Genomic DNA, 25,664 nt, shown 5'->3' with positions numbered 1-25,664 from the left:
AGTTTTCATTGTATGGATCTTTCACTTTCTTGGTTAAATTTATAACTATGTATTTTATTGGTTTTGATGCTGTCATCAATGGAATAGTCTTCTTTATTTCCTTTTTAGGTATCTTTTGTTTGTGTATTGAAGTGCCTCTCTTTTTTTTTTAGATTTTTAAAAAAATTTATTTTATATGAGAGAGAGAGAAAGCACACAAGTAGGGGCAGAAGAAGAAGGAGAAGCAGGCTCCCCACTGAGCAGGGAGTCCAATGTGGGGCTCTATTCCAGGACCCTGAGCAAAAGACAGATGCTTTATCAACTGAACCACCCAGGTGCCCCATGCCTCTAATTTCTTTATGTTGATTTCATATCCTGAAACTTTACTGAATTTGTTGGTTATTTTCAGCAGCTTTTTGGTTAAGTATTAAGGATTTTCTCTATATAAGATCATATTACCTGAAATTACTACTTTAATTCTTCCTTTCTGATCTGATATGTTTTTGCCTAAATGATCTAGGTACAACAGAGTACTACACTAAGAGTGATGAGAGTGGGCACACATGTTTTGCTCCTCATCTTAGAGGAAAAGCTCTCCATCTTTCATGGTTGAGTATGATGGTTAGCTGTGGGTTTGCTATATATTGGCCTTTATTATGTTGAGGTGCATTGCTTCTATACCCAATTTACTGAGGGGTTTTAATAGTGAAAAGATGTTGAACTTTGTCAAATGGTTTTTCTGCATGTGCTGAAATCATATGATTTTTATCTTTCTTTTTTAAATTTTAGTCTTTCATTCTATTAATGTGGTCTACCGCTTTTATTGATTTGCATATGTTAAACCATTTTTTTCATCGTAGGGATAAATCTCCCTTGGTCATAGTGTATAATCCTTTTAATGTGTTACTGAATCCAGTTTGCAATATTTTGAAAATTATTAAGCAGAATAAAAGATAAATGACTAGTAAACAGATGAAAAGCTACTCAATTTCATTAGTCATAAGAAAAATGCAAGTTAAAATTACAATGAATTCCTACTATACATCCACTACTGCAGTGAAAATTATAAAAACTGACATTCTGAAATGTTGGCAAGATTATAAAGTAAACATAAACCTTTATACATCATTGGTGGGAATGATACAATCATTATGTTCCAGGAATTCCACTTCTAACTACCCAAAAGAAATGAAAAGTTATCTTCACAAAAAGAACTGTACAAGAAAGTTCTTATAACTATAATCTGGAAACATAGCAGGCATCCACTAATAGAACAGAAAAACCAGTATCTCATACAATGGAATCCTAATATTCAGGAATAAAAAGAACCAAAATTACTGATATATACAATAAGATGGAAGAATCTCAAAACATTAGGCTGAGTGAGAGCAGCTTTGTGAGACTATTTTGCATGATTCCATGTTAATTAAATTCTAATAAAAAGCTAATCTACAGTAGAAAGAATAGTGGTTGCCTTTTCAGTGTAGCAGTTAGTGTTGAGTGGGAAGGAGCATGAATAAACTTCTTGACATGGTAAAATGGCATGGTAAAATAGCATGATCTGTCTTAGCCTGGACAATGTAACAAAAATACGACAGACTGGGTGACTTATAAAAAGCAGAAATTTATCGCTCACAATTCTAGAGGCTGGGAAATCCAAGATGAAGGCACTACCAGATTTGGTGTCTGGCAAAACCCACTTCCTAGCTCACAGTGTGCCATTTTCTTGCTGTGTCCTCACGTGGAGGAAGGCACAAAAGAGCTCTCTGGAATCTTATTAGGGCACAAATCCCAATCATGAGGGCCCTACCCTCATGACCTAATCACCTCCCAAAGATCCCACCTCCAAATACCATCACATTAAGGATTAGGTTTCAACATAGGAGTTTTGGGGGAACATATTCAATCTATAGCAATATGAATTTTAATTACACAGATACATGTATTTGTCAAAACTCAGGAAATGTAGACTTTTTACTTTACTGTATATAAATTTTACATCAAAAGAAAAAAGAGCCTGTAAGTCAATATCAAACTCTAGCTATTAATATGCACGCTGAAGTATTTGGGGAAAAGTGCACCAATGTCTGAAATTTACTCTGCACCAAAAATACAATGGATTAATAGATGAAATGTGGGTTACACAGATGGTTAGATAATATATGATGAAGCAAGAATAGTAAAATATTAATGGCATAATCTAGGTGGTTGCTATGTGGATAGTCAAGGCAAAATTATATCACCTTTGCTATGTCAGAACATTTTTATATAAAAATGTTGGGGGGAAATGATAGGAATTTCCACTTATTTTTTCCCTAATATTTACCAAATAAAGCGGTTCTTTCTTTATAAACAAAAGAACATGACTACAATTAAGCAATTGGCCATAAATCCCATATATGATTAGCATACAAAGTTCCCAAAGTACTGCTATTTTACCCAAAATCTCACACTGAATGTTTATTAAAAGTTTGTCAATATAGGGGCACCTGGGTGGCTCAGTGGGTTAAGCCTCTGCCTTTGGCTCAGGTCATGAACTCAGGGTCCTGGGATCAAGCCCCAGATTAGGCTCTCTGCTTGGCGGGGAGCCTGCTTCCCCCTCTCTCTGTCTTCCTGCCTCTCTGCCTACTTTTGATCTCTCTCTCTCTCTCAAATAAATAAAATCTTCAAAAAAAAAAAAAGTTTGTCAATATATTCCTTACTAATAGTATACAAGTACATCAACAAATTGCTTAGCATCTTTTTTCAGTCTTAGGTCATCAGACATATTCTGGTGGTTTTATAATGTCCACTTGGATAAGCCAGAACCATGTTCCTCAGAATCCCCTTCTCTGATTACGCCCAGGCTAATCCACAGAAATGTGCATAAGGCTTGGAAGGTGGAAGTGAAGCAGCAACCATGAGTTTGTGAAGATCATCATGGTTACACGTTGTGAAACACAGAAGAGGCAACAACCTTCCACAGACTTATCCCCTAGCTATTCCTCCTGATCCCACTACAATGATTTGAAATGCCTGGCTTCCCATATTCCCTAGTAAGCTCCAGAGAGCCAACCCACAATAGTGCATCTGCAGAAGTGATTAGTGACTTTTCTCTGCACTTCCAACTCCTCCTTTGGGTCTCTTACTTCCCAGTTGCTCCCATACTGTGCAAGGTTTTATAGGGCCATAATAAATCCTTGATTTCATTAACTCATAGTGGTTCCATTTCCTTGACTGAACTCTGTTAACACAAGCATACTTCACTTATCCCATTACCTATGTCTCCAAAAGTTACAAATAAATTAAAATTTTGCAAGTCCTTTTTATGTTTTTTTAAGACTTGTGTTTATTTGACAGACAGAGATCACAAGTAGGCAGAAAGGCAGGCAGAGAAAGGGGGAAGCAGGCTTCCTGCCAAGCAGAGAGCCTGATGTGGGGCTCGATCCCAGGACACTGGGATCATGACCAGAGCCAAAGGCAGAGGCTTTAACCCACTGAGCCACCCAGGCACCCCTTTCATTTTTGTTTTATAAAGGGTTATGAAACCCTTCTCTAAGGGAAGCATAATTCTTTTGTATAGGAAATGTTCAGGTTTACCTATTTTATGATAAATCTGAATTTCTCTTTTTCAAGAGAGAAACAGTAAGGTATAATGGAGGGAGAACTGAACTCAGTCATTCTAAGATATTAATCATGGCTCAGTCAGTTAATAACTGAGAAACCTTAGTCAATTTACTAAACCTCTCTGCAACCTATTTTCCTATCTTGAAAATGTGTATAATAATACCAGCGATATGTACATAAGAAGGGCTTCAGGATAGCAATCTGCCTGCAAGAGTAGAAGTCTAAAAGATTTATCTTAAATTTCCATGGCAAGCATACTGTATACAACCTAGGTTTATTTGGAGGACTGGTGGCAGTGGAAATTATTGTTGGAAATAACAGAAAGAGCTAAAATAACCTCATGTCAATCTCTTAGTGTTCTCAACAGAATATATCGATGAAATTAAGACTAGTATATTATCTTATTTTAAAGATGTATTTATTAGGGAGAGAGAGAGTGTGCATATGCAAGGTGGGGGAGTGGCACAGGAAGAGGGAGAGAGAGAAGACTCTCCTCAAATAGACTCTCTGCTCAGAGGGGATCCTGATGAGGGGCTCAATCCCAGAACCTTGATATCATGACCTGAGCCAAAATAAAGAGTTAGATGCTTAACCAACTGAGCCACCCCAAAGCCCCAACACCTAACACATTCTTTTTTTTTCTAATGTTTTAAAGATTTTATTTATTTATTTGACAGAGATCACAACCAGGCAGAGCAGCAGGCAGAGAGAGAGTGGGACGCAGGCTCCCCGCTGAGTGGAGAGCCCGATGCGGGACTGGATCCCAGGACCCTGGGATCATGACCTGAGCTGAAGGCAGAGGCTTTAACCCACTGAGCCATCCAGATGCCCCCGCTTAACACATTCTTAACAAATGCTAGTTACCATCTTTCTCTTCTGTTAAACTCCTTAATGAGATACTGTTTTAAAATCCCTATTTTCTAAAAATGAATTCTAACCATTTAAATAATTCATAATTTGAAATAGCATTGTTAGATTTAGTTGTTCTTCAGTTATGCTAATCCTGAGACATGAATCATCACATTTCCCTTTTCTCAAACCAATTCCTATGCCTTCTAATAAACTTTCATCTTTGTTCTGATGAACAACTGAACATTCAAATAAAATAAAGAAGTGCTTCTCAAAGTTTCATTTCCATGTAATCACCCAGGACTCTGATTCAGTAGGTCTAGGGTTGAGGTATGAGACTACATTTCTAACGAACTCTCAGATGATGCTCTTACTAGTGCACAGACCAAACATAAAGTAGCAAATGACTAAAATAGGGTATATACTAGGTTATTACAAAATTAGAGTTAAAGGCACCTTACAAAATTTATAATCCATCCAAAAACAAATATATCCTTCTGCTTTATTTTTAGATTTTACTTATTTACTTGAAAGAGGGAGAGAGAAAAAGAGTACAACAGGGGGAGTGGTAGGCAGAGGGAGAGGAAGCCTGCTGTGGGGCTCGATTCTAGGACCCTGAGATCACCTCCAAAGCTGAAGGCAGACCCTAACTGACTGAGCCACCCAGGAGCTCCTATCCTTCTGCTTTAAAAATGAGGATGGTAAAACAGATATAAGGGTCTTGGACAAGGTCACTATATTAGATAGTAGTAGAGCAAGAGAAATTTCAACTTATATTAACTATAGTTAGTTATTTTCCATCACACCATCACAGCAGTGCTTCTCATACTTTATGTGTGTATAATTACGGAGCATCCTCATGTAAATCAATATAGAGAACCTAGAAATCCCTAGAATGTGCCATGAAATAATTGTTCCTTTTTCAAGTATCCCAGAGTATTATTTTCCTTTTAAAGATTTATTTATTTATTATTTGACAGAAAGAGGGAGAGAGAGAGAGCACATGCACTCGTGAGCTGAAAAGGGAGAGGGAGAATCTCAAGAAGACTCCCCGCTAAGCATGGAGCCCAACTCTGGCCTTGATCCCATAACCCCAGGATCATGACCCAAGCCAAAATCAAGAGTCAGACACCCAACGGACTAAGCCACCCAAGTGCACCATCAAGTAACCCAGAGTATTATTAAATTACAGCAAGATTTGCCAATCACAGTCTAAACAAATCCGTATATCTACACTAAGGAAAAATGAATAATAAATACAAATCTTGCTCTGGTATTCAGAAATTCTGCCCCTTGTTTTTTGACCAATTTCATTCTAAGATATTTGACAGAGAGACTTGTCCATATTACCAAAGAAATCAAGAGAAGAAACTAGTGGGATTTGGCCTGTCTTCACAGGTCTAGTAAGATTTCACTATGCACAGAAGTATGACTAAATTTCACCATAGGACTTACAATATCTGTCCCAGTAAAGGTTATACACAATTCTTCTGTACTTCCGTAAACACAAAAGGAACAATATCATGTCCAGAACCAATACCCTTTGAACAAGTGAACAGTCCCATTTTCAGACTGAAAGCAGAACATGAACATGTTGTTAAAATACTGCATCAATAAAGAATAAAGACTGACTAGTATTTTTGACCCATCTCTCCTGAAGTTTCTATTTTATTGAAAATAAATATAAATTAAAACAGTCCCTGCAAGAGAAGGAAGACATCACTAATTTTGGCGATTCTTAAAACAGTGTATCAGCTTTCCAATGTTAGCATTTTTAATCAACTTACTTTTTAAACAAAAAATTCCAAATAAAACCTTTGTTATTACCACAGTGAGAAAAAAGTATGACTGGCAAAAAAGAAAAAAATGACAGTAAATACATTATTTCATTAAATTCTACTAGAGAATGTTGCCCATAGAATGTTCTGAACCTGAGCCCCTCTTTGTTGAAAAGAAAGAATAATAAGTGCTCAAGGAGTTAAAAGCTGTTTATAGAAAAAAGGAAAACAAATGAAACCCAGTTAAAAAGGGAAAAACATTTTACCAATATTAGATGTTCCTTAATGCTTTCTCCATAACATCTCTAACATCATAGCAAGTATCTGAATGTGACACTCTTTGAAAAACACTACCTCACCATGTTGGTATGTATGTAGTATGTGTGTGTATATGTGATCTCTACAACCAGCATGGGGCTCAAACTCATTATCTCAAGATCAAGATTCCCACACTCCACTGAGGCAGCCAAGTGCCCCACCATGCTGTTTCTTAACTGAAATTTTTGAGTAATCCCCACAATAGCTTAAAATTCTATCAACAGAAAATGAATCTTATATTTAATTCTCAAGAGCACCTGGCCCTATAACTGGTATACATTAGGCAGGCATTCATGACATGTTTAAATAAATTGAAAAAGCAATGTAATTAAAGCAGTCAGTTTATTTAGAATTGTTGTATTCTTAGAGTGAAGACCCAAGAGATCACCTACTACTTTAGTATACTCATTTAAGGATATGAACATTAAGGACTAAAGACATTAAGCAACTAGCCTAATATTCAGACTTGTTTTTAGGGACACTGAGATGTCTTAGTTCTGAGTCTGAGAGCTCTATGAAGGCAGATATTAAAGGAATTGCTTAAGGCAAATGAAACCTGGTAACATTTTATTTAAGATCAGAAGGATATTAGATTGGAAGGGAGAAAAAGGGAAGGGATATATATATTCAGAGATATAAAGTGCCCAAAAATGTTCCACAGGAAGTAGAAGGAGAAATCAGGCTAGCAAAGATACCCAGCCAGAACTCTACCTACATTTTTAAGATTCTACAGGGGAAAGGGTAAAAAAAAGTCAAAAGATCTTCGTAGGAAGACGGCTGTGTCTGCAATCTCCCTTACTGAGAATTTTCTAAATTTATCACTACAAGAATCATCCCAAGACTGGAATTTCAAACATTTCTGACTCTAATGGTTTCCTCCCAAGTCTCCACCTTCACACATGAACTCACTAGAAGCATCTGGCCAAGACTATAAGAAGAATGGCAATAAAAATGCAAAACACAAGTAACAGTTGACCTAAAAATTTTATCTGCAAATCCCTTACTTAATAAAATTTAAGGCTTCTGCCCATTGAAAAAAGATTTAAATTTGAGGACTAAAGTAGAGGTAGCTTCCACAGCAAATGAGCTTTAAATAATGAACTGGTAACACTACTATGTACGAAAAATCAGAAGTTAGTTTGCAAATAATGTTAAGTTTTTGATTTTAAGAATTTTTATTCTTTTATCAATTTTGTAAACTATAACACAATTTGGGGGCATCTGGGTGACTCATTCAGTTGAGTGACTGACTACTGGTTTCAGTTCAGGTCATACAATTGAAGTACAGGGATTGAACCCCATGTCAGGTTCGGTTCACAGTGGGAAGTCTACTTCTCTCCCTCTCCCTCTGCTTGTCACGCCAAACACATACAGGCATTCTTTCTCTAAAAGTAAATAAATCTTCAAAAAAATAAAGCACAACTTAAAAAATACGTTATCCAATTTAATTCACTGAATTTTTATTAAAATCAAATATTTTCTACAAATGGCTTGATTTTCTTACTGCTGGTTGGTTTTTGTTTTACTTCCAGTGTTGTTAACAAAGACATACTGGTTTCAGGTGTACAATATGGCAATTCAATATATTTCACAGTACTTATCATAATAAGTGTACACTGAATGCCCCTCATCTCTTTCAGCCATCCCCCACCCAATACATCTCTGGTAACCATCAGTTGCTTCTCCATAGTTAACTGTTCGGGGGTTTGTCTCTCATTTTTTCTTTGATCACTCTTTTGTTTCTTAAATTCTACATGATACTGAAATAAGATGGAACGTAGCTTACATTGATTGGCTTACAATTATACTCTCTAGATCTATCAAAGCTGTTGCAAGTGGAAAAATTTCATTATCTTGATTGGGTGAATAATATATATATATATACACATATATATATATATGCGCCACATTTTCTTTATCCACTCATCTATTGATGGACACTTGGGATGCTTTGATAGCTATGACATGTAAAAAATACTACATAGGGGTAAATAATAAAACATAGGGGTACATATTTCAAATTACTGTTTTCATATTCTTTGGGCAAATATCCACTACTGTGATTGCTAGATCGAAGGGTACATGTACTTGAAATTTTTTGTGGAACCTCTATACTATCTTCTACAATAGCTACAGTAGCTCTACCAATTTGCACTCCCACCAGTAGAACACTAGGATTCCTTTTTCTCCACATTCTCACCAAAACTTATTGTTTCTTGATATTTTAATTATACCACTATGACAAATGTGAAGTGATATTGTGATTTTCATTTACATTTACCTGAAGACAAGTAGTAAGTCATGTTGAGCATCTTCTCATATGTCCATTGCCCAACTGGGTGCTTTTTTGGAGAAAGGACTGCTCACACCTTGTGTCCATTTTTTTAATTAAATTACTTGGTATTCTGATGTTGACAAAAGTTTTTTTACATATTTTGGGTTATAACCCTTTGTCAGCTATGTCATTTGAAAATATCTTCTCCCATTCAGTAGGGCACCTTTTAGTTTGTTGGTTGTTTCCTTTGCTGTGCAAAAGGCTTTTATTTTTATGTACTCCCAAAGGTTTATTTTTATTCTTGTTTCCCTTGCCTCAGGACACCTATCTAGAAAGATGATACTACAGCCAATGTCAGAAATTATTGCCATCCTCCCTTCTAGGGTTTTTATGGTTTCAACTCTCACATTTAGGTCTTTAAACATTCTTTAATTTATTTTTGCATATGGCATAAAAGTGGTGAGTCTTAACAACTCAAGCTACTGACAAGACTGTCTTTCTCACACTAGAATCTTGATAGCTCCAGTTTTATTTTCTTTTTCAAGATTATCATGGCTATCTGGGGTCTTTCATGGTTCCAGATAAATTTTAGAATTGCTCTAGATCTGTGAATAATGCTGCTGGCATTTTAATAGGGATTGCATTAAATGTATAGATTGCTTTGTGTGTTATAGACATTCGAACAATATTAATTCTCCCAACCCATGAGCATGGAATGTCTTTCCATTTTTTTGTGTCATCTTTGATTGCTTCCATCAATGTTTTGTTACACTTTTCAGAGTACAGGTCTTTCACCTTTTTGGTTAGGTTTGTTCCTAGGTATCTTATTATTTTTGGTGCAATTGTAAATGGGATTGATTGCTTAATTTCTCTTTCTGAGGCTTCATTATCAGTGTGTAGAAATGCAACAGATTTCTGTATGTTGGTTTTGTATCCCGGGACTTTACTGAATTCGTGTATCGATTTTAGTAGTATTCTTGTGAAGTCCAAGGGGTTTTCTTATATAGTATCAAGTCATCTGCAAATAGTGAAAAGCTTTACTTCTTCCTTACCAGTTTGGATGCCTTTTATTTCTTCACGTTGTCTGACAGCTGTGGCCAGGACTTCCATACTGTGTTGAATAAAAGTGGTGAGGATAGACATCCTTGTCTTATTCCTGACCTTAGGGGAAAAGGCCTCCATTTTTTTCCACTGAGTATGATGCTAACTGTGGGGTTTTCATATTAGGCCTTTATTATGTTGAGGTATGTTCCCTCTAAACCTACTTTGTTGAGGGTTTTTATCATGACTGGATGTTGTACTTTGTCAGATGCTTTCTCTGCATCTATTGAAATGATCATATGGTGTTAATTCTTTCTCATACTGAAGTGATGTATCAATTCATTTGTGAATATTGAACCACGCTTCCATCCCGGAAATAAATCCCATTTGATTGTGGTGGATGATTTTTTTTTTTTTTAATGGATTGTTGGGTTGGATTCAGTTCACTAATATTTTGTTGAGGATTTCTGCATCTATGTTCATCAGAGATATTGGCCTTTGGTTCTCTTTTTTGTTTGTGATGTCTTTATCTGGTTTTGGTATCAGAATAACCCCGGCCTCATAGAATGAATTCGGAAGTTTTCTTCGTCTTCTGATTTTTGGAGACGTTTGAAAAGAACAGGTATTAATTCTTCTTTAAAGGTTTTGTAGGATTGGCCTGTGAAGCCATCTGGTCCTGGACTTTTGTTTGGGAGTTTTTTGACTACTGATTCAATTCATTACTGCTAATCAGCCTGTTCAAATTTTCTATTTCTTCCTGCTCCAATTTTGGTAGGCCATATGTTTCTAGGAATTTATCCCTTTCTTCTAGGTTGCCCAATTTGTTAACACACAGTTTTTCATAATATTCTCCTACAATCTTTTGTTTATCTGTGGTGTCAGTCATTAATTGCTCCTCTTTCACTTGTGATTTTGTTTATTTGAGTCCTCTCTCTCTGTCTCTCTCTTTTTTCTTGATGAATATGGCTGGAGGTTTACCAATTGTGTTGAAGTACTCAAAGAACTAGCTTCGGGTATCATGATCTGTTCTATTGTTTTTTTTTTTAGTTTCAATAGCATTCATTTCTGCACTTACCTTTATTATTTCCTTCCTTCTATTGGTTTGGGGTTTTGTTTGTTCTTCTTTTTCTAGCTCCTTTAGGTGCTAGGTTAGGTTGTTTACTTGAGATTTTTCTTGTTTCCTGAAGTAGGCCTGTATTGCTATAAACTTCCCTCTCACCACTGCTTTGGCTGCATCTCAAAGGTTTTGGACCATTGTGTTTTCACTTTTGTTTGTTTCCGTGTACTCTTTGATTTCCTCTTTAATTTCTTGGTTGACCCGTTTATTGTTTAGTAGCGTGGTATTTAACCTCCATGTATTTGTGCTCTTTCCAGAGTTTTTCTTGCAGATTTCTAGTTTCATAGAATTGTAGTCAGAAAATATGCAAGGTATGACTTCAGTCTTTTCAAATTTGTTGAAGGTTGTTTTGTGGCCTAAGATGTGATCTGTTCTGGAGAATGTTTCATGTGCATGTGAAGAGAAAGTGTATTCTGTTTTTAGGATGGAATGTTCCAAATATATCTGTTAAATCCATCTCGCCCAGGGTGTCATTCAAAGCCACTGTTCCCCTATTGGTTTTCTCTTTGGACGATCTGTCCATGGATGTAAGTGGGTTGTTAAAGTCCCCTACTATTATTGTATTACTATCAATTAATTTGTTGTTTTGTTATTAACTGTTTTATATATTTGAGCGCTCCCATTTTGGGTGCAGAAATGTTTCCAGTTGTTATATCTTCTTGTTGGACTGCTCTCTTTATTATTATATAGGTTCCTTCTTTGTCTCTTGTTACAGTGTTTGTTTTAAAGTCCATTTTGTCCCATATAAGAACTGCTACCTTGGCTTTCTTTTCACATCCATTTGTGTGATAAATGTTTCTCCATCCCCTCACTTTCAACCTGCAGGAGTCTTTAGGTCTGAAGTGAATCCCTTGTAGGAAGCATCTAGACGGATCGTGGGTTTTTGGTTTTGTTTTTGTTTTTTGAATTCGTTCCACCATCCTATGTCTTTTGATTCGAGTGTTTAGTCCATTTACATTTAAAGTAATAATTGACAAGTATGTGTTTATTGCCATTTGTTACTTGTTTCTTTGTGGTTTTGTTTTGGTTTGGTTTGGTTTTTGGTAGGTTTTTTTTTTTTCCCCCTCCGATTCTTTCTCCTCTTTCGTGGTTTACTGGTTTGCCTTAGTGATATACTTGGATTCCTTTCTCTTCATGCTTTTCATACCCATTTGTGTTGTTTGATTTGTTGTTACCATTAGGTTTGTATACACCATCTTCTGCATATGGCAGTCTGTATTAAGTTGATGGTCATTTAAATTCAAACTCTTTCTTTACTCCTCTCCCCTGCAATGTTTTAGGTGTATGGTGTCATATTTTACATCCTTTTGGGGGAGGGGGGCGGGGGGGGAATCCCTTGACCAGTCTTTTACGGAAATTCGTATTCTTACTGCTTTTATGTTTTTGTTTTGTTTTGTTTTCTTTTCTTTTTCATTTTCGTACTCTCACTAACAGTCTTCCCTTTCCACTCAAACAATCCCCTTTAATTTTTTTTGTAGGGGTGGCTTAGTGGTCACGGACACCTTTAAATTTTGTTTGTCTGAGAAACTCTTTTTCCCTTCCTTTATTCTGAATGACAGCATTGCTGGACAGAATGTTCTTGGCGGTAGATTTTTCCCTTTCATCGGTCTGAATATATCATGCCATCCCCTTCTGGCTTAAAAAGTTTCTGCTGAAAAATCTGTTGTTAGCCTTATGGGGTTTCCCTTACATGTAACTGTCTTCTTTTGTCTTACTGATGTAAAAATTCTTTCTTTAGCACTACTTTTTACCATTCTGATTACTGTGTGTCTTGGCGTGAACCTCCTTGGGTTGATTTTGCTGGGGGATCTCTGTGCTTCTTGCATTTGGATATCTGTTTCCTTCTCCAGATTAGGGAAGTTCAGCTATCATTTTTTTTCAAGTAAGTGTTCTGCCTCCCTTTTCTCTCTTCTTCTTCTTCTTCTGGGATCCCTGTAAAGTGAATGTTAGGACATTTGATGGAGTTACTGAGTTCCCTAAGCCTATTCTGTCTTGTTAATTTTTCTCCCTCACTTGTTCAGCTTAATTATTTTCTAATACTCTGTCTTCTAGTTCATTAATTCATTCTTCCGCTTCTTCCAGCCTGCTATTTTTTCCATTCAGTGTATTCTTAGTTTCCTTTATTGTGTTCTGCATCTGATTGGTTCTTTTTTATCTTTGTTAAGGACCTCACTGATGTACACCACTCTTCTCTCAAGTCCAGTGAGTATCTTTATGATCATTTTTTTTTAGATTTTATTTATTTATTTGACAAACGGAGATCACAGAGAAGCAAACAGAGAGAGAGGAGGAAGCAGGCTCCCTGCTGAGCAGAGAGCCCAATGCAGGGCTTGATCCCAGGACCCTGAGTTCGTGACCTGAGTCAAAGGCAGAGGCTTTAACCCACTGAGCCACCCAGGCGCCCGTAATCATTTCTTTAAATTCTCTACCAGACATTGCTTAAAGCTGTTTGTTTTACATTTCTTGCTGTAGAGTGGTCCCGTTCTTTCATTTGGGATATATTCCTCTGTCTCCTCATTTTTTCTTACTGTTTGTCTGTATAGGTGTTCTAGGAAAGTTATGCGCTCCTGTGTTCTTTAAAATGGTGTGTTGGGGGCACGTGAGTTGTTCAGTTGGTCCCGTAGATGCCTTTCGCATGGTTCATGGTTCCCACTTCGTGGGATCACTCCCCACATTGGGATCTTATTGGAGAGCCTGCCACTCCATCTACTTGTGCTTTATCTCTATCTCTCTGTCAATTAACAAATTAAAATCTTTAAAAAAAAATAAAATAATGGGTGGACATGGAGAAGATGATGTGCAGGCCTGTCCTGTGGTAAGTGCCACAAAGCTTGCGTGGGGTTCTGTTACTGTCAGCTGAGGGTACCCATCCTTCTCTACAGGAATAATTAGATACGTGGAGACCAGATTGGCTCAGTAAAGCCCATTTTTGGGAGGTAGTGTTCAGTTTTAACAGTGTGCACATGTGTTCCATGAGAGGTTAGGAGACACATTGCTGGCATGTTTTGTTTAGGTCTTCTGGGGTAGAGATTCTGCCCACTGGGACTCAGGGTATTCTGGGAGGGAGTATGGGGGTTGGGAGGGTCATGCTATAAGCAACTTAGATCCCATTGGTTGGTTTCTGCAGGTGGCTGTGTGTGTTTGATAGGAAGCCAGGTTGTGAAATGGTACGTGTCAGCTACTTAGTTCTTACAGAAGTTCCTCAGCCTACTCTGAGATTACTAACTCTCCTTTCTATAAGCTTGAGGCACCTTTGAATCTGCTGTTTTAACCTGTATCTCCTTAGGCTGTTTGCGTGCTCTCTCTTTAAGGGCAGATGCTCAGCTTCCTACGCCTTTCTATGACCTCTCAGAGTGGAGTTCGCTGATTTTTATTGTTCCAGGCTTTAAGTCCTGTTTGGTTATTAGCACTCATGAAGTTTGGACCCTCTGGTTTTCAAACCTAAACTTGTGGGGATTACACTGGTCGTTTTTCAAATACTGATTCACCCTTGCATGTCTGGAATGACCACCTTTCAGTCATGGAGTAGAATTTTATTTGCCAACATATTGATAAGGATCTTTTGAGTCTATAATCACATATGAAATACTTGTTTGTAGGACTTTTTTGTTGTTTTGAGGTTTGGTGCTATCTTTATCTTGTTCCTACATCAAGGTGGTAGTAGGTTCATAAAATCAATTTGGAAGTATTCCCTTCTCTTACTTTTTGAGCAATATGGTGTGGAATTGGTGTTCATTCTTCTTTAGATTTTTGGTTTTATTTTCTAGTGATACATCCGAGGCTGCTGATTTCTTTTTTGGGCAGTTTTGAAATTACAAATTTAATTTCCTAATAGCTGTAGGGCTAGTCATATTATCTTTTTCATATTGGGTCAACTGTGGTAGTTTGTGTTTTTTGAGAAATTGAGCCATTTCTTTTATGTTTCCAAACTCAATTCCTTTAGAGGTTTTTGTAATACTCTTTTATTACTGTTTTGAATTCTATAGTCTGTAGTGATACATATCTACTATTGCATTTTTGATATTGGTGATTTTTTGTCTTCTTTCTCTTTTCCTTTGGTAGTCATGTTAGAGGTTTGTGATTTAATTGTTCTTTCCTCAGACCCGGCCCTTTTAAGGTAGGTGTGCTGGTGACAGATTTTCTTAATATTCTCTCACTTGACAGTGTCATAATATCTCCATCTCTGAAGTATATTTCCCTGGTCATAACATATGAGTTCACAGTTCTTTTATTTGATCATTTGAAAAAAGTGATCTTTCTGTCCTTGCTGGTTTTTGATGAGAAATTGCTCTCATTTGAATTGTTTTTCTCCTGTTGGTAATGTATAGTTTCTCTCTTACTGTTCCCAAGATTTTTTCTTTTTCTTTAGTTTTTAGAAGTTTGAGTTTCATTTCTTTTGGTATAAATTTTATTAAGTCTGTCCTGTTGTAGGTTTTCTCAGTTTCATGAATCTGTATGTTTGTTTTCTTTTGCCAGATGTGGGACGTTTTCAGTTTTTTCAAATTCCTTTTCAATCCTGCACTTTCTTCCCTTTTGACACTCAGTTGGTGAGAAAGTCAGGGTTTTTGTTACTGTCCTATGGTTACTTGAGGCTTTGTCTTGTTTTGTTTTCTAGTTTATTTTTCTCTGGTTTTAAAAAAATTTGTCAGATAATTCTAACTTCTCTGCCATTTTGGTCTTGGCACCAGTCAGTTGTCTTTTACATTTAGTTTGGGATAATCTTTTTTGTTATGACAACTGATTTTTGATTGAAACCTGGACATTTTGGATATTATGGGATGATCTGTGAATCTTATTTGGCTCATTCAGACACTGCTCAGGTAGGTAAATGGAGGTGGGCACTGCCTCTTTTCTGCCCAGTTGGGGAAGAAGCCAAGTTCTCAGTTAGGCTTTTCTTTGTTTCTTGAAATTTGACCTCAATGGTACTGCTTGGTTGGCATGGTAGTTCTGGCTTCACATTGAATTTTCACTGATTTTTCATTTTCTTGAATTGGTAGGAGAACCTGGGGACAAGGATGAGGCTATTTGGAAGGTTTTCCAATAACTTGAATTTTGGTATGAACTTTGTCCAGAGATATAAGGGAATATTGAAGTGCAGCAGTCATTTAGCACCATCTATATAAAGTCATGGGCATATGTTACACAAATTCACATACAAGGATTTACAACATCCGCTAGTTCTCTGTATTGCATGGTAATTCTTTGTTGTATTCCAGGGGTCACTAATGTTTTTCCACAAAAGGCCAGATAGTAAATATTCTAGGTTTTGCAGGCCAAGAGGTAAAATTGAGGATATTATGAATGTACTACTCTAACAAAAAAGACAACAGATTTCCATGATTTTTAAATTTATTATTTCCAAATATTGTACCAATAATTGAGTACAATATTGTCATACATATTTACCGGTTTGAATAAAGGAATGGGGGATAATTGGAGTTTATAGTCACTATTCCCTGGTATTAATATCTGTTGAAAATGTTCATCTGTTTATGTTGATTTCCATGAGTAGTTAATCTTTTTTAAATGTCTTTTCACACAGGTGGCTATTGGTAAATAATGAATTCATGAGTGTATAATTTTAATTGAGCATATTAATTATTTTCAATATGTTTTTAGAATTCTGTTAGGTTTTGGGGTTTTTTTGGTTTTTGTTTTTGTTTTTGTTTCTGTTTTTGCTTTGTAGTATGTTATTATTTGCAGAATATTCACTTCCAATAAAGATGAGCTGGAAGATCCTCAGTTGCAGAGTTACATGGATTTTGAAATATAAAAATTTTCTTTGCACTTGCATCAGATTCAAAAAGGGATGTTAAATCTGTAGTTTGAACTCAGAACATATATCTGTTGTAAATTTATTGGGAAAGGAGATTTTTCCTCTTGTTTTAATTTTTTTTCAGAATGGAAATATGTTACTTTTTTTTTTTTCCTTTAACATCTTTATTGGCCAGTTATTTTTTATATGACTGTACTATGTTTAGGTCCTTGGCCCGGAAATATGTTACTTTTTGACATGAAGTTCCAAAACTTGAAATTACTTAAAGCAACATTGATAGTTGTGAAATGACTGTGTTAAAATAGTATGTTTTGCAAATATGTATTATTTAGGCTTGCAATTTTGGGTTGAACATGTTAAGAAAATTAGCAAATTTCAAACACTACTCTTTACCTTTATTTGTTGTTCATTTACCTCATTCAGTTTGCTCAGTAATAGTTCTTTGTGCTTAATTTACTTTTTTTTTCCCTAGTGGAATTCTGGGAACTTTTCTTTTAGCACGTTGAAAATTGTAGGCATTAGGCTTGAAAGAAAATATAAAGTAGGACCTGATGACAGATAATTGATTATGCTAAAATTGTTTTAAAATAAATCTGCTTAGGGATGCCTGGGTGTCTCAGTCAGTTAAGCATCTGCTTTCAGCTCAAATTATGATCCTGGGATCAAGTCCCACATCAGGCTCCTTGCTCAAGTGCGGTGCGGGGTGTGTGCTTTTCCCTGTCCCTGTAGTTCTTTCTCTTTCTGACAAATAAATAAATAAAATATTTTACAAAATGAAAATAAAATGAGTCTGCTTAAAATGGGGAACAAAATTTGGTATAAAATATGGATCAGAATCCTAGTAGTCATATAGAATTGCAAGGAATGCTGAGTATCCAAAAGTACCTTAAGAAAGAAAAGGTTGGGAGACTCACAGTTCCCCATTTAATAACTTTCTACAAAGTTACAGTAATTAAAACAGTGTGATATTAGCATAAGGGCAAACATATAGATCAATGGAATAGAATTGAGTCTAGAAATAAGCCCATATGTGTATAGGTAATTGATTTTTCAGAAGAGTGCCAACATCATTTAGTAGGGAAAGAATGCCTCTTCAACAAATGGTGCGGTAGCAACTTAATAAACACATGTAGAAGAATTTGGTCAGACTTTTACCCTCACAGCATGTTCAAACATTAGCACAGAGTGGATGAAAGATCTAAAGTGTTATAACTATAAAATTCTTACCAGAATTCATAGGGGAAATTTCTGATGACCTTGGATTTAGTAATGGTTTCTTAGCTGTGACACCAAAAGAAAGAATAGAAAATTAAAATTTATCAAGAGTAAAAACTTAGTACATTAACAGACACCATCAGGACGACACAATGACAACTCACAGAATGGAATAAAATACTTGCAAATCATATGTCTGATAAGGGTCTGGTAGCCGGAATATGTAAATATGGCTTATAACTCAATAACAGAAACATCAATAACCCAATTAAAAAGTGTGCAAAGGGCTTGAATAGACATTTCTCAAAAGAAAATATGCAAATGGCCAATAGCATACAGAAAGATAATTGACACCATTTGTCATTAGGAAAATGTATTCAAAGCCACAATGAGATAATACTTTGCACCCCACTGTTATGAGTTAAAAAGACAGTAATGACTGTGGATTTGGCAAATGGAACCTTCTTGTATTACTGGTGGAATGTTAAATAGTGTAACTGCTTTGGAAAACAATTTTTCAGTTCCTCAAAAATTAAACATGGAATTACCATATGATCCAGCAATTTCTATTTCTTGATATATACCCACAAAGAATTGAAAACAGGTACTCAAACTAATACTTGTACACACATGCTCGTTCAGCAGTATTTTCCACCAAAAGGTGGAAACAACCCAAAAGGCCAAGAAAGGGTGAATGGATAGACAAAAGTCAGACTTACATACAACGGGATATTTTTCGGCCATCTGAGGAATGAAATACTGATATATGCTACAACATGGACAAATCTTGAAAATATTATGCAAAGTGAAAGATTCAAACACAAAAAATTACATATTGTATACTTGCATTTGTATGAAATATCCAGGTTAAGTAATCCACAGAGATAGAAAACAGATTCATGGTTGCCAGGGATTAGGGGAAGGGGGAGATGGGAACTTGTGGTTTAATGAATAGCAGGTTTTCTCTTGGGATAATGAAAATGTCTTAGAAATAAAGGTAGTGATCATACAACATTGTGAATGTACCAAATGTTAATGAACTGTACACTTTGAAATGACTAATTTTGATATATATAAAAAATGGTGAATTTGTGTTATGTGAATTTTATCTAAATAGCAGAAAAGAAAATACAGAGATTTGTCTTAAAAATGTGATTAAGAATTATGGAATCAGTCTAATTTTTATGTCAGCTATTAAGTTATATATGTTTAGAATAAAACAAGTAACATGCTCGGTTTATTTTCGTGATATTTTAAAATCATGGCATATTGACATTTTTCCATTAAAAATTTAACTCTCACAGTGTGATCATAGAAGGGGAGATTTTTAAGAGAAATTTGTAATGTTTCTAAGAAGTATGTCTTAACTTTTTGATATTCAAGTATGTATTTTTTGAAACACTTATATTAGTAGTTTTAACTTTTTCTGTGATGTTATATTGTTAAGTCTAATTAAACAAATTAATTGGAGTGTCCAGATTATATAAACATATTTTATTTTAATTATCTATTGATTTCACAGGATCATTTTTTGGGGATTTTTATTTCACTGGATGTTTTGAAACTACTGAATGAATGAATTTTAAATTGGATCTGTTTTTATTGTTATCCTGGCAATTTTCAAATGGTGCCTTATTCTCATGTTCATAAATATGGATAATAGAATCAGTTAAATACTAAATTCCTACCATGGTGTATTTTAAACATGAATTTTTGAGGCTAGCAATTCTTTTGTTACAGGAAAATCCTTCCTGACCAGAGCAAGATAGAATATAAATGTCATCCTGGGGCACAAGGGGGGCTCAGTGGGTTAAGCCTCTGTCTTCGGCTCAGGTCATGATTTCAGGTTCTTGGGATCAAGCCCCATGTTGGGCTCTCTACTTAGCGTCAAGCCTGCTTCCCCCTCTCTCTCTACCTGCCTCTTTGTCTACTTGTGATCTCTCTCTCTGTCAAATAAATAAAATCTTTAAAATAAAAAAAAAAGAATGTAAATGTCATCCTAAATGAAAGAGATGGCTGGTTCTTTCGTACTATATTTCCAAATAATCAAATTGAATAATCCATAATAGTAGGACTTAGAATATACAGTATAAAGATTTTAATAAAAATCATATTGATTATACATAATGCATGTAAGTGGGACAATGAACATAAATTGTTAGCACATAATGAATGTCAGCAATTACTTTGATTGAGGACCAGAAAAAAAGACGAATATATACCAAAAAAGGGTGTTTATGATTAGCTAAGAACCCTTTATGGATCCATTTTACAAATATTTCTAAGTATATAATGAGTTCGAATGCTGACCATAGGTGAAATGGGATTCTTGTCTATAATGTAATGATGAGTGGACTTAATACTGTTTTGAGGTGTGTGTATGTCTGTGTGTTTCACCTTCTGTAAGAATTTCTTTGGTAAACTTTTGCAAATATAATTTTAAAGCAATCTAATATATAAACGAATAAAAACAACTCTTTAGGTGAAAGGGGGAAAGGAATGTCATTGCTCTGAAATATAACTAACCACTTAACTAGAAGATCTGTAATGTTTAATTCCACTTTAAAAACTGTAATTCTTTAATAATGTTTTGAGTTAGAATTTACTGTCTTAATGAATTTTAATTGTATAACTTTTATGTGGTTTGAAGTTATGGAAATGTAGGAGAATTCAGAATATAGGAGTGATTGCCGAGAACTATGGTCTATATAGTATAGTGGTTAAGAGTACAACCCCTGGAGTTACAGCTTGTAGATTTTCCCAGTATTGCTATTTATTAGCTATATGATCCATAGAAAGATGTTAATCTCCCCATGCTTTAGAATCTTCATCTGTAAAATGGTGACACAGATAGACTTGTCATTGAATAATGATTGGGATAGGATAAGGATAAGCCTATCCTATCATCATTGGATGGTAAGATTAAGTGAGAAAATAAATATGAAATGCTTAACATATAATGAGTTTCAATTATTGTTTTGATTATAGATCCAAATGATGAATATTTACAGGAAAAAATGCATTTGGTTGGATAGGAGCTCTGGTAAAGAGTTCAGCTTACTAATATTTATAATTTTCCTCTGTGTTCTTTCAAGTTAATTATATCAGTATAAAATAGACTGAAGTAAAGATTATAATTTTCATGTTAATACCATAATTTCTATTGTAATTTCTATTTCCATTGTACCTTCTCCCATTTTGTTTGACTTTTGTGATGACATGTTTACAACTTTTTATTAGTGGAGTGAAGAACATTGTAGTTCCTGTAGTCATCATACACTGGGGGTGGTGGTGTTGTTGTGAAAAACAGTAAAATATGGTGACCCAAACGGATTGATTTTAATGTGCTTACATACGAAAAAATGATTATGTTTACTTCTTAAAAATTGCCATATTCTTATTTATAATTCAAAAAGAAAACCTGTTTGTGTTGGTGGAAAAAAAAGCTTTAACTGTAACATATTGTTAGGCAGCTAAAGTTTTAGAATTTTTGTTAAGAGACTATTTCAGTTTCTTGCTTTGTTTTTAACTTAGAAGTTGGATGGAACATGAATTTTAGAAAAGTGCCTTCTTTGGCAAAACTCATTTCGCAGATAGCTGACTAGCAAGCCTTTAAAGGAACAAAGGTTTATTCCATTTTAATTAAGCCTCCAAAACTTTCAGGCTCTTGAAGTTTATAACTAAGGTCTCATATTTGCCAAAGTGGGCAAGAAACTTTTGAGAACAAATTTTATGATATATTACAGCTTCAATTTTAGTTAAGCTCAGCAGGAAACCAACTTTTCTTACAGTGTGCCAACATTTTAGTTTTTCTTTTTGGCCCTATTCAGAAAGTGGTGTAATAAAGAGAATTTGTATTAAAATTATAAAAAGCAGGAAATTTGTCTTAAATCAACAGGTTGAGATGAGTGTCTGCTAAATATGGAATGAAAATTATATATTAATTAAAATTATTCCACTCATTGCAAAAATAGTAAAACATGGAAAGTATCTTTTGGGAACTAATAAAAAGGAATCCAGTTTTTTCAACTTCAAATGTTTTTATAGCATCATCGTTTGTATGTATTATTGTTTTCAGAGAGAGATCCAGATTTATAATTTTGAGGGCCTCTATAAAAAAAGGGAATATAAAATCCAAATAAAATACTAGGTTGTGGGAAAAAAAATACTAGGTAGTGGATCTTTGAAAGGAATAAAGTGAATGCCATATTCTTCTTGTTCTATATGCAGGTTGGGAATGACTCTTTAAGATACATAGAATTAAACTGTTAAATTGAAATAGAAAACAACTCATCATTTAATATTAATGCTAATAAATACAAAAATACCATATAAGTAAAGCTTTTATTTTGTCTTTAATTTTGGGGTGATATTTTATCAAGGTCTAGACCAAGATTTCCAGTTTTCCCTTAGCATATTAATCAAAGCTTTCCATGTTTTCTGGATTCCATTGTTTATGTTGCATACTCAGCTGTCAATTTTACTGTTTTTCCTTTGACAATGATGTGTCCTTTTTCTCTTTCTGGTTGTTTTTAAGATTTTCTTACCATCTTTTTATTACCATTTTCTTAACATCTTTTATTTTCAGCACTTTGGCTGCTGGTGTTGTTTTATTTTACTTTTTCTGGTGTGGGGTTGGTTATACTCCCTGAGTCAGTGAATTAGTGCAATGAATCAGTTTTGGAATATTCTCAGGTGTTCTGAAAATACTGCTTTTGCCCCATTCTCTCCTCAACTACAGTTACATTGAGCTGTTTGATTCCCATGTTTCTTTTGCTCTGTTCTTTTCACTTATTTTTTTTCCTCTTTGCTTCAGTTTGGATGTTTTCTGTTGATCTCTTCAAGATCACAAATCCTATGTTTTTGTGTTTAGTCAGCTGCAAAACTGATCCACCGATTTCTTATTTTCAGATACTGTATTTTTCATTTCTAAAATTACTATTTGATTCTTTTTCATAGCTTTTAATTCTTTGCTGAAATTTCCCTTCTTTCATCTACTGTGAACATTTTTCTGTATCTCCAAGTTATGCTAAATAAATTTTTTGAAAGTTTAAATTTTCATAAAGTTCTTGTCTTCTGATTCTGTATCATCTGTGGGTCAGTACCTATCTATGCATATATACGTCTGTGTGTATATATATGGATGTTTGTGTATGTATATGGTATATATACATACACACACATATATATAAAAATAGGGAATTTTTCTCTTGCTTATTGGTCACATTTTGGGTCCTTTTCTATACTTTGTAGTAATTTTTGTCATATACCAAATACTATTTATTGTAGGATCAAAGAAATTGATATAAATGTTATTAAATGTTAAGTGCCAACTCTTTAATTCAACTTCAAATTGAACTAGGTAGTTAGAGTGAAAGCTTTAGATATCCTTAGTCTACATCTGGTCTTAAATGTCTTTATGGGTAAAACTTGTGTCGCAGGTACTTCTGATGTGACTTTGTTTTTAGGTACTGTGAAATTGTGAGAATTTTTTTATACCTTTTTAGTTTTGCCCCCTTTACCCACCCCTCCTGCCCCCCTTTGCTTTTGGTTGAGAGCGGATTTTTTTTAGGGACAATCTCCTGAAGTTATACACTGCAAGTATTAGGCTCTGCCTGTTGTCGTGTGACTTTGACTTCTAATCACCATAGCTCTATAGAAAACATTATTTGCCCTCTGCCCATTTTTTCTTTCTCATTCCAAACTCTCTTGTGCTGTCCTAGCCCTCAGCAGATCTTCCAGCAAAAAAAATGGCTTTCATAGGATTTCATAGAATTTCTTAGAGTTCTATAGGATTTCAGTGTGTCATGCCAGCCTGTGAACCATCAAGAACTATGCTGGTTCTTCTTTTCTCTAGTAGTGTCCCTCTTTCTGACTCATAGCTTGAAGTGGCAAATTCTCTTGGAAATGAAAATAATAGGAGGCTCAGCTTACCTAAGAACAGATAGCACTTTCTCCTAGTTTATTCTTATTGTCACATTGCTGTCTAATATCTTTTAAATATAATTTGGGGGGTGCCTGGGTGGCTCAATGGGTTAAAGCCTTTGCCTTCGGCTCAGGTCGTGGTCTCAGGGTCCTGGGATGGAGCCCCACATCGGGCTCACTGCTCAGCAGGGAGCCTGCTTCTTTCTCGCTCTCTGCCTGCCTCTCTGCCTACTTGAGATCTCTCTCTGTCAAATAAATAAAGAAAATCTTTAAAAATATATATATATATAATTTGGGGGGGTCAACTTGTCTTTTTTTGTTTCTAGTAGTGACTTGCCACTATGTGCTGGTAGTTTAGTCTTATAAAAGTAAAAACAAAATTTAGACCCATGTGTTTACTCTTATATGTTGCATATATATAAAGGTGGTATACTTAGATTATTGGCTTGTTATTGAATATTAATATTTGTTGCTAAATCTATTAGGCCCAGAAATTAACATTGATCTTTGGAAAAATCCTATCCAGAGATCCAGTTTTAATTTAAAATTCCATTTTGTTGGTAGTAACTGAAATAAAATGCAAGTAAAAATTAATTTTCTTTTTCTCTCCCCCTTTCATGTTTAGTGAGTGATAGTTGCTTCAGGAATCTTGCAGAAGATCGCAGTGGGATAAATCTCAAAGATCTCGTACAAGATCCTTCTTTGTGAGTATATGGTTTTCAGTACTTAGCACAATTTTGATAAGTGTGACATTTTCAAAAGATTTATAACTGAGAACTAATTTAACATCGAGTAAGTTTTTCTTTTCTAACAATTTGTGTTATGTATAATGAAGGACATTCAACAGTTTCAATAGAAATGAAGGTATAGAATAGTTTATTTTTAGAAATAGAAGAGATATTAGAAGAAGATAATAGTCATATTAGCATTATGACTAATGATCAACTTTCAAGGAGTCTTTACTAATGGCTGATGATATCTTTCCACTGTGGCAGTAGATACTGGGTAGAGAAGATGATGAGTAATTCATTTTCTGGGAAAGGGTCAATTAAATTTGTTCACATCAATTTTAAGCTTTTTGATAACTTATAATATTTATAAGTACAATTATAAATATAAAATAATTATAATATACTTGAATATTTAGGATACATTTGATATTTTACATTAGAAAGTTTTATAAACAAAAATTTTTGAAAAGTTTCATAGGACTCAATTTTTCATATTCTTAATAATGTCACTTTCTATTTTTATTTTATGAGTTAATTTTTTATAATTTAATATTTACTATAAATTATGCATCCTACCTTCCATATGAACATACCCTCATGATAAAATCACTTTTATTAAAAAAAAAATCAATAGTTAAGCTTTAGGCAGCAGAAAAAAGAAAATGGAGTGCTGGCAGGTGCTTTCTTAAAAGAGGTATGTAATGCATTCAGTAAAATATAACAGGAAATCAGTCTTTCACATCATATATAATGTACACTCCCACACGTTTTACTAGTAATTCATTGAGTATTTACAAGGAATAAAACACAAGGATGTGTTGAATCTGAAGGATATTGATTCTTTAATGAATTCCCAGTCATTTAAAAAAATGTAGTCACAAGATACAGAATCTTGAAAATAACTGAATCTTAAAGTTTCTAATATAATGAATTTAGAAATGAACTTGTAAACTCAGTTCTCCCAATTTTTTTATTAATCTGTTTCTCTTTTCCTCACTCAAAAGGAATGTCAATATTCTTTATTCTACTTTATTCTTTATTCTACTGAAAATTG

The 25,664-nt window shown here is 34.7% G+C and overlaps 1 protein-coding gene across 11 annotated transcripts in view; it reads left to right on the top strand.

Annotated features, from left to right (window-relative positions):
* Window positions 1–25,664, top strand: part of GPHN (gephyrin) — a 620,897-nt gene that overhangs the window by 106,947 nt on the left and 488,286 nt on the right. For all 11 annotated transcript variants that reach the window (XM_032875167.1, XM_032875168.1, XM_032875169.1 and 8 more), the window contains exon 2: window positions 24,505–24,583. In XM_032875167.1, coding sequence (XP_032731058.1) covers window positions 24,505–24,583 — 79 coding nt within the window. The remainder of the gene's footprint in view (window positions 1–24,504; window positions 24,584–25,664) is intronic.

Source organism: Lontra canadensis, unplaced genomic scaffold, assembly GCF_010015895.1.
Source record: "Lontra canadensis isolate GAN:19392208 unplaced genomic scaffold, GSC_riverotter_1.0 scaffold55, whole genome shotgun sequence".
NCBI classification, from domain to species: Eukaryota; Metazoa; Chordata; class Mammalia; order Carnivora; family Mustelidae; genus Lontra; species Lontra canadensis.
This window is presented reverse-complemented; position numbering and strand designations above follow the sequence as displayed.